Raw genomic sequence first — 8,857 nt, forward strand, 5'->3', positions numbered from 1 at the left:
GGCTATAAATCTAAACAACAAGTAAGAGGCCACTTGCATGCATGATGCCCTTTTATGGACTATCACTAGAGTGATAGCAGGTCTTATCCTGGCATGCCCACTGAAGTCACTTTTACTTCTACTACCTGGCATACCATCCTTAATTCAGCAATTTTGCCAGCCTCAGTTGGAGATGCACAGTGCCATCCTCAGCAGGCCTACTCAGGCTTATTCAATGATGCTTACTCCCATGAAAGAGTTCCTGGCTAGGGCAGGACATTGCATCAATGGTATGCATGTACACTAAGAATAGCAACTAATCCTTTTTGAAAAACCCAGTGATGCCATATCTGCTTGCAAATCCAAGTGGTAGCATTGGAATACAATTTAAATACTCCACTTAAAGATTTAAATTAAGGAACAGTTTAAAAGAGTCTACATAATTTATTTTTATTTTATTTTATTTTGTGATTTATAACCCGCCCTCCCCAGCTGAAGCTGGCTCAGAGCAGGTAACATCATATAAAAACATCACTACACCAACAATAAGAATCTAACTTTAAAACATTAAAATCTCAATTAAAACACAAAAGTACAAAGTTTCAAATGGTGCCTAACCATACTCGCATTGCTGGTTGTTTGCAGCGGGTTACCCCTCCACTGACATCAACAATATAACAGGAAGGAGGGGCAATATGGATGCCAGCAGATGATATTTGCAGCTATCCTCAGCCATAGGCCTGGTGGAATAGCTCTGTCTTGCAGGCCCTGCGGAACTCTTTAAGGTCCCGCTGGGCCCTGATGTCACCAGACAGAGCATTCCACCAGGCCGGCGCCAGGGCCGAAAAGGCCCTGGCTCTCGTGGAGGACAGCTGCACACTCTTAGGGCCAGGGACCACCAGTAAATTATCAGATGACTGTAAAAATCTTCAGGGGACATACCAGGAGAGTCCCAAAGATACGAGGGTCCCAGGCCGTGTAAGGCTTTAAAGGTCAAAACAGGCACCTTGAACCTGATCCGATACTCCAGCTGGAGCCAGTGCAGTTGGCAGAGCACTGGCTTTATATGTTCTCGGGGTGAGACTCCTGTACCGCAGCATTCTGTACCAGCTGGAGCTGCCGAATCAGTCTCGAGGGCGAGACTACTGTAACTACGTAGAGCGAGTTACAGTAGTCTAGCCTAGAGGTGACCGTCGCATGGATCACCGTGGCTAGGTCAGGGCAGGAGAGATAGGGCACCAGCTGTTGGGCCCGGCGTAGTTGGAAGAAAGCCGCCTTGACCATGGTTGTGACCAGGGCCTCCATAGACAAGGAGGCATCCAGAATCACACCCAGACTCTTGACAGCGGGTGCAGATGTCAGTTGCACACTGTCAAGAGCTAGGAGCCGGCATCCCGACCCCAAGCCACCCCGGCCTAGCCACAGGACCTCCGTCTTCGCTGGATTCAGCTTCAGCCGGCCTTTTCTCAACCAACCAGTCACAGTGTCCAAACACCCAGTCAATGTGCCCGGGGCACAGTCCAGATGGCCGTCCATGAGCAGGTAAAGCTGGGTGTCATCAGCATATTGATGACACCCCAGCCCGAAACTCTGAACTTGCTGGGCAAGGGGACGCATGTAGATGTTAAACAACATAGGGGAGAGGATCGCTCCTTACAGCACCCCACACACCAAAGGGTGCCGCTGCGACACCACCTCCCCCAGAGCCACCCTCCCCCAAATTTGTATTTTAAACACTGTTTTAAAATTTGAAATTTGAAATGCTGGATGTTTGCCGCCTTGGGGACCCTATTTGGGTGAAAAGGTGCCATAGAAATTTTTTAAATAATTAATAACACAAGTAAATTTATGTCATTGAGGAATGGCTACGTAGGGAAGGCATCTTTTAATTTCCATTAAACTCTGCAACATTTCACCCTTCTCCACAGGAGAACCTAAGCAACTCATAATAAACTTGTTGTAATCCTTGGCATTTTATAGAGGTGCATTTTAGAGACAGAGCATGGCTTGGCTCAGCACTCCTGGACTGGAGCAGGTATGAGAAGCAGGTATGAGCACTGGAATATGAAGGGACAGGGAGTAATTACAAAAAAAAAAAAAAAAGCAACCCACCCAGGCTTTTGTTAGTTACATACCAGTATTTTCTTGTACCTTGTGGACAGTTGATTTAATTTAGGTTTTCCCTTGTTAAGATAAATGGCCCGCCTCCAGAGGTGAAGGGACATTACATTAAGACAACACATTAATCCCCACCCATAGCCAAAGCAAAACCATACAAATAGCAGCTTCCTGGAAATTGAATTTTTGTTATCCAGATGTCAAAGATGTAATACCCCAATTACACAAACTATTGCCAGTGAAGCATGCCAGCAAATATGCAATGTAAATGGGCTGAGCACAGTGCTGGAGAACTGCAGTGTCAGCATCTGGTTCTCTGGGTGAGTGATAATTAGCACTGTGTGTAGACACTAATAAACATTTATGTCTCAAATTACAACATTTTTGCAAATGTTAATAAAAGGTACACTGGCAATCTGCATAACAGAAAGACCTTTGGCAAGGGCTTCCTGCATGTATGGGGCAATTCTCTCGCTCTGTCTCTTTCCCTCCCTCCTCCCCCCTACAATGCCTACTATGTGGCTTTTAGACATCAGTGAATATAAAAACATACCTAAATGAAATGGTTGCACGTCGTTGGCCTCCCCGTTAACATCATTACTGTAGTCAGATATTTTGTATGCCTCGTGATGGTAATCTAGAATTAAAATAAAGATTTAGAAATCAAGCAAATATGGTGGTGGTGGAGGGCCATAAGGCCCTAAATACATTGTGAGAGTTTTATCGCCTTCTACCAATGCATCTGCCATCTTATTCTCTGTACATCAGAGCACTCAAAGAACATGTGTTCAAAGTCAGCACTTCCCAAAAACAAATAAAGCGCTCTGCTAATACTGAAGACACTTAACCAAAATATTTCCCATATTTTAGCGAGCAGCTATGTCTGGCCTCTGTCGTGCTATTCATTTTCACAGCAAATTAACATACCAGATGCCAACTCTCTGGGTTCTTGACTTACAGAATTCAAGTAATTTTTTTTTGTTAGAAAACGGAAATTAAAAATTTACCATCCTTACAAATCAATAGAACCTTTACCTCACAATACAATTAGTAGGAAGCAGAAGGTATAACCTTTTAGCTCCTTGGCCTTTTATCTGGGAAGAGTGCCAATAAATTCTAATGGGAACAGATGAGCCCCTATGAATGGAAATTAATAGCAATTTCTAGCATAGCTGAGTACAGAGCATGAATGTTGAGCCTTCCATTTCAATCACAACTACATATTCAGTAAGTAACAAGAACTTTGCTTATATATACTGGGAGGTAAAGAGCAATTATGGTAAGCATTTAGAGGGAGACTGGATTTTGGTTCCTGACCCCCCTACTGACTTCAGACTGGCATTTACCAGATTAAAAATTAATAAATAAGAATATTAATAAGTTCTGGTGTTTGACATAAGAACTTTCCATTACATATTTTGAAATAAGGAACCATAACCTTTTAAATTAAGGGGCATTTTGACAATCCTGTCTGGACAAGTTGCTTCGTACTAGAAACCAGAAGTATTTTCAAAATACCCAATAATACTATTAACCCATTGAGAACCAATCTCCTCTTTTTGAAAGTGTCACAGAAATCAGGTAAAAGCCCTTCCCTGCCTTTTAAATCAACAACAGAGACTGATTTTGCCTTGAATGAGACACTTCTCACTGATGCAAGGGATGAGGCATTATAGTCTAGCTAGCACAATACATTGTGCTGGACTCTTGGGATGCCTTCCCAACCAAGGTGATCAATGACAACCTCTTGCCTGTCCTGTGAAAAGACCACTTTTGAAAACTACTACTGCAGATGACGGGAGTCTTCCATTTCTTGTCAATGAAAGGCTTTCTGCTGCCAGAAGAACCATGAAAAGGGCCATACAAATCAGGATTTGTGAACAAGTTACATGGAAGTATACAGACCACAATATATGTTCCAGGTAGCAAGGATAAGGTCATAGGTCCTGAAAAAATAATGCTGTGTCTGCAGGATACACATCAACAACTGGTATAATATAAAAACAGACCCAGGAGAGGGGGCAAAATAAAAGCACTGATGTTCTGATAATTGACCTTGGGGACACAATTTGATGACACAAAAATTAGAAGACCCCCCTCAACTCTCAGACAAGTACAAAAGCTGGATACACCAGAACATAGTTTGGGGGAAGAGTATTATGAACCACCAAAAAATGACAGTTGAGTAAGAAATAATGACACCAAGGCCATGGCCCAAGTCTGAAAACTCCCATAGCATCATGAGCCTGGAATTTTGCCCGTAAGGTCACTGGGGGTTCCTAGGCAAGTAGTTATTTCTCAGCCTCTTGAAATAAAAGGTAAGTTCTCTGGCCTGCCTTAGAGGATTGTTGTAAGCATTACTGAGGATCTTATCACTTAGAAAAGTACTATAGAAACACCAGGTCTTATTCGGTTCCAGGAATCAGAAAGCATAATGCTAATTCTGCCCATGTTTACTTGGGAGCCTGGCCATTTACTTCACAGGTAACCATTTGCAATTAGGGCTCCGAAGAATGGCAGCCTCAACCAATTTTACAGCACAATCCTATGCATATCTATTAGGAAGTAAACCCCACTGTGTTCCACAGGAACTCTAGAATAAGCATGTGTAGGAGAATAAACTAAGGAAAAAATTATGCACAGGGGAATTAAACATATTTTTAATCTCCAATGTCCCTGAAATTTTCTGTTCCTTCTGATTTCTGCCAGCACAATGCTATCACCGTATCCTGATTTACTATCAATCAGTCGTTGGTTTTGTGCCCGGAAGTGGCTAATATATATTACAAGGACCCCTTTAAAGGAAGATACACTGCACTCTGCAGTCATGGAGGGCTGGGTCACCCAACATCAGAAGCACCATGCAGGATTTGCACTCTCATTGTACTAATTCCACCACAGTCAGGACTTTACTTTCCCTGGTTTTGTATGGCAACTAGCCACTTATGTGAGAGAAAGTAAGTAGCCACAGTCAGACATTGGGTAGGGGGACTCAGTAAGAAGGCTCTGCTCTTGGTGATTCCAGCCCCTGAAAATCAGACCTTTGCCCACCTCCAATTCTCCATCCCTTTATCTGCAAAATCTCCTTCTGTTTCTTGGTCATGCTAGGGTGTAATGGCATGTTGGAAGCTGGCATTTATATGGATGACTAAAGGAAGCACTCAGCAGAACGGGGAACTGGTACTTGTCACATGCAGAATGTCAAGCTAGGTAAGATCAGGCAGTCTATTCAGATACTTGAATAGGGGCAGGAGGGGGAAGATAAAAGATTCCAGAGTCTGCTGCACTATATTAACACTTTCCCTCAAGTAAACACTGATTGCCAAAGTCTAAATGAAATTGCGCAACGAAGTCTTAATATTACAGTAAGTGATCTGAAGGGAACAACAGCATAAAGCCCACAAGCCAAGTGCAATGCAGTTTTTCTTGGCTAAGAGGCTTGGGTTTCTTTCCTCTTTTTTAAAAAAAGATCCAGGCTGCATTAAAGTATTAAAACATGACTACAGAATGGACTCCAAAAGTTTGCTGCGTCGTAAAAGAAATAAAAAGATTCCTGCATGATGGAGTCTGAATAACACCCATGTGTTAAATGTTTGTATCATTATTGTAAGTAAGGCTTGGCTCATGATTCTGATTATCTGAAGGTGCTAACACTATTTGTCTCCTGAGATGAACGTAATGCAGCTGACACCACACTAGATCAACAGCACAATGTACCAGGCAGTGGCTTGTAGAACCTACATTTGTATCTGAGGATGAGATATTCCCACTAAAACAAATACAGTTCGCACCCCAAGCATGGACTGAACTATGAGTGCTGATCTATTTATTTCATTTATACCTTGCTTTTTCCCCAATGGCGCCCCAAAGCAGCTTACATCATTCTCCGCTCGTCCATTTTATCCTCACAACAACCCTGTGGGGTAGGTTAGGCTGAAAGTAGGTAACAGGCCCAAGGTTATCCAGGAACTTTCCATGGCAGAGTAGGGATTTAAACTTAGGTCTCCCAGATCCTATTCCAACACTCTGACCACTATGCCATACCGGCAGAACCAACATTCTATCGGTTTTGTTGGATTCCCATCTAAGCAATACAACTCTAGTGACCCTCTTGATCTGCAGACTACTTAACACTTTTGCAAATTCTCAGTGATGTCCTTCTGCCTTTGGTAACAGCTACAACACAGGAGTAGAATATGACCCTTCTATATACAACCAGTTTCTAAAAGGGCTTGTGTTAACACACCATTTCCTCCTCTACATCTCAGTCCCACCATGATCAGCCACTTACTTTCCTGAGAGCTGTTAACAGGCATCCAGGGTAGCAGGGCATCTCAGAGAGATTCTTGGTTGTTCCACTTCCCCCAGCTGAGAAACTCCTGCCCTCTAGACCCAGTATAAACTTGAGCCTTTTCTCTGAAAACCTTTTCCCCTTTTTGACAGGTTTGGGATGGCACTGGTTAACCCTTTCAAGATTCAGAATTTTAACAGACTGTTCAGCTTCCTCCATCCCTTGAAGAAGGTCTGAATTGCGATAAAAATAATCAGAAGATCCGGGACACCAGACACAATGTTGCACATAACGCAACAGACGATACTTAGATGGATGAGACTGGCAGAGAATACAAACAACAGGCTGGCCCCACAGTTTCATGGCCCACATGCAACCATTTTGACACAGTGGTGGCATGGTGAAGTTACAGGGAATAGTTATTTGTGGTATGGCAATTTATAAGATTGAGCACAACATCCAAAATGGCCAGTTGGTGTTGGTTTGCTAACTCTCCTGTCAAAACAAAAAAACCAGTCCTACAGCAAGCAAGAATTGTGGCTTGAGTAACATGCACAGGGCTAAGTTGAAAGCTGTAACTGTGAATAGTAAACTCAGGGTAATTTATAAGTAACTGCAAAGAGGGCACCGCCTTGCATGTTCATCTTTGCCAGAGATATGATAGCCAGTGAAGTCTATCTCAGTGCCATGACAGCAAACGACTGGTCTGCGATGCTGCTGTTAATGCCTGAAGCAAAAGGAATAGGCTTATCACTAGGGAAACACCTTTTAAACCACACAGTGCTAGTTGAAATAAATTCTCACAATAAAAGCAAACACTATAAAAAAAGTGTCAGATTAACAGAATACTTTTCAAACAGCATTTTTTTAAAAAAATGTTTTTTTGTGTGTTCAGCTCCGATTTGAAAAACGAAAGGAGCTCTCAGATTAGCTGAAAAAGCTACCACAGAGCAAAGGAATTAGAAGCGAGATGTCATACTGTATGCAAAGTATTTTCATTCGACACCAAACACAACCTGCATTTACTTCTTATTATTGGGGACTTATGCTGCTTGTCAGCTTCAAATGTATCCTGGCTTGTACTGTCCCCAAAAAACAACGTTTGCATTATAAACAGGCCTTTAAATAGGAGTTTTAACAAAAAAATATCTTCAATACTGTGTTTGCCATGGACTTTACAGAGTAGGAACTACTTTTCAAGCTTCATATTGTTTATCAATAGGAAGATACTTTCCTTTTGAATTGAGAAGTCATGCCAATTTTTCCCAACAAGTTAAATAGAACGCCCAAATTTATTTGATGGCAAACCATCAGCAAATATATCTGATGGCAAACCATAAAGTATGGAATTATACTCAAAATTACCTGTCTTGCTGTTACCATGCAGACCACATATCTAATTAATGGAGATATTGTGATCAATGCTAAGCCCTTTTCCATCCTTGTTTTAATGTCAAATTAAAACGGTAAGAATCTCCCAACTAGAGCACCTGTTATACAACACCAAGGAACTATATATACCGGAGATGAAACCATGCAGGATAGCTTTTAAAATGTTTAAATGTGATTATTCTGGTTAAACATCTACATTCCTCTTCAAATTGCTCACACTGAAAGAACAAGTTACAAGCCCACAATTCCCCCTTGTTCATATACAATTAATTAGCTGTGTTGTAAATGAGTGCATGCTTAAAGCAATCTCTATGAAGCCTTTTATTTAAATATGTATGGATACACCAATGACCCATAAAAGGGGGGGGGCTCTAAAAACAGCTCCACTACAGGAATTACAATTACTTTTTTTTAAAGCCAGCTCATCCCTTCTCAAGTACCAACGTTTTGCTGAAATTTTCCGATTACACTTTCATAAACAGATTGCACTGACAATGAAATAAGGCGTCCCTTTCCCAATCGCACGATAAATCCAACTGTAAGGTGTGTGTGTGGGGGGGTGCGTGTGTGGGGGGTATAAGTGCCTAGTTTATTAAGATTGGACCCCACACATCAACAGACCCCAAACCCACAGCTTCGCAGCGTTAATGCAATTAAATGTAAAGGACGGAGAAATCAGAAGTGGACCCATTTCCTTAACACCTTGTTCCCTTTTCTCTCGAAACAACCCAACCCCAACGACCCTTTATTAGTGTATACATATATATTTCATATATATACACACTAATAAAGGGTCGTATATATCATTATATTATAACATATTATATTATAATATATTATATTATAATATATTATTTCATGTGTGTGTGTGTGTATGAAGGAAAAAACCGAGAAATATCACCCCCTTCCTTTCCCCCTTCTGCCTCCTTACCTTGATTGATCAGTTTAAAGCTTTGGGATTTCCTGCTCCTCTTCCTTTCAGTAAACTCCATCGTGCGAGAGGGAGGAAGGAGGAAGAAAAGGACGGCTGGGATGAGCCCAGCAGGGCTGACTGGCTGGCGACGACAACCGAGGAGG

General features: G+C 41.9%; 1 protein-coding gene across 1 annotated transcript in view; it reads right to left on the bottom strand.

The window, feature by feature from the left end:
* The window catches only part of BEND7 (BEN domain containing 7), a 54,690-nt gene extending 45,833 nt beyond the window's left edge, over positions 1 to 8,857 (bottom strand). The window contains exons 1-2 of the mRNA XM_056846845.1: positions 8,712 to 8,857; positions 2,651 to 2,734 (exon numbers count right to left, since the gene is read on the bottom strand). Of these exons, the coding sequence (XP_056702823.1) occupies positions 2,651 to 2,734; positions 8,712 to 8,772 (145 nt within the window). The 5' untranslated portion in view covers positions 8,773 to 8,857. The remainder of the gene's footprint in view (positions 1 to 2,650; positions 2,735 to 8,711) is intronic.

The sequence above is a fragment of the Euleptes europaea genome, chromosome 3, assembly GCF_029931775.1.
Source record: "Euleptes europaea isolate rEulEur1 chromosome 3, rEulEur1.hap1, whole genome shotgun sequence".
Lineage (NCBI taxonomy): Eukaryota > Metazoa > Chordata > Lepidosauria > Squamata > Sphaerodactylidae > Euleptes > Euleptes europaea.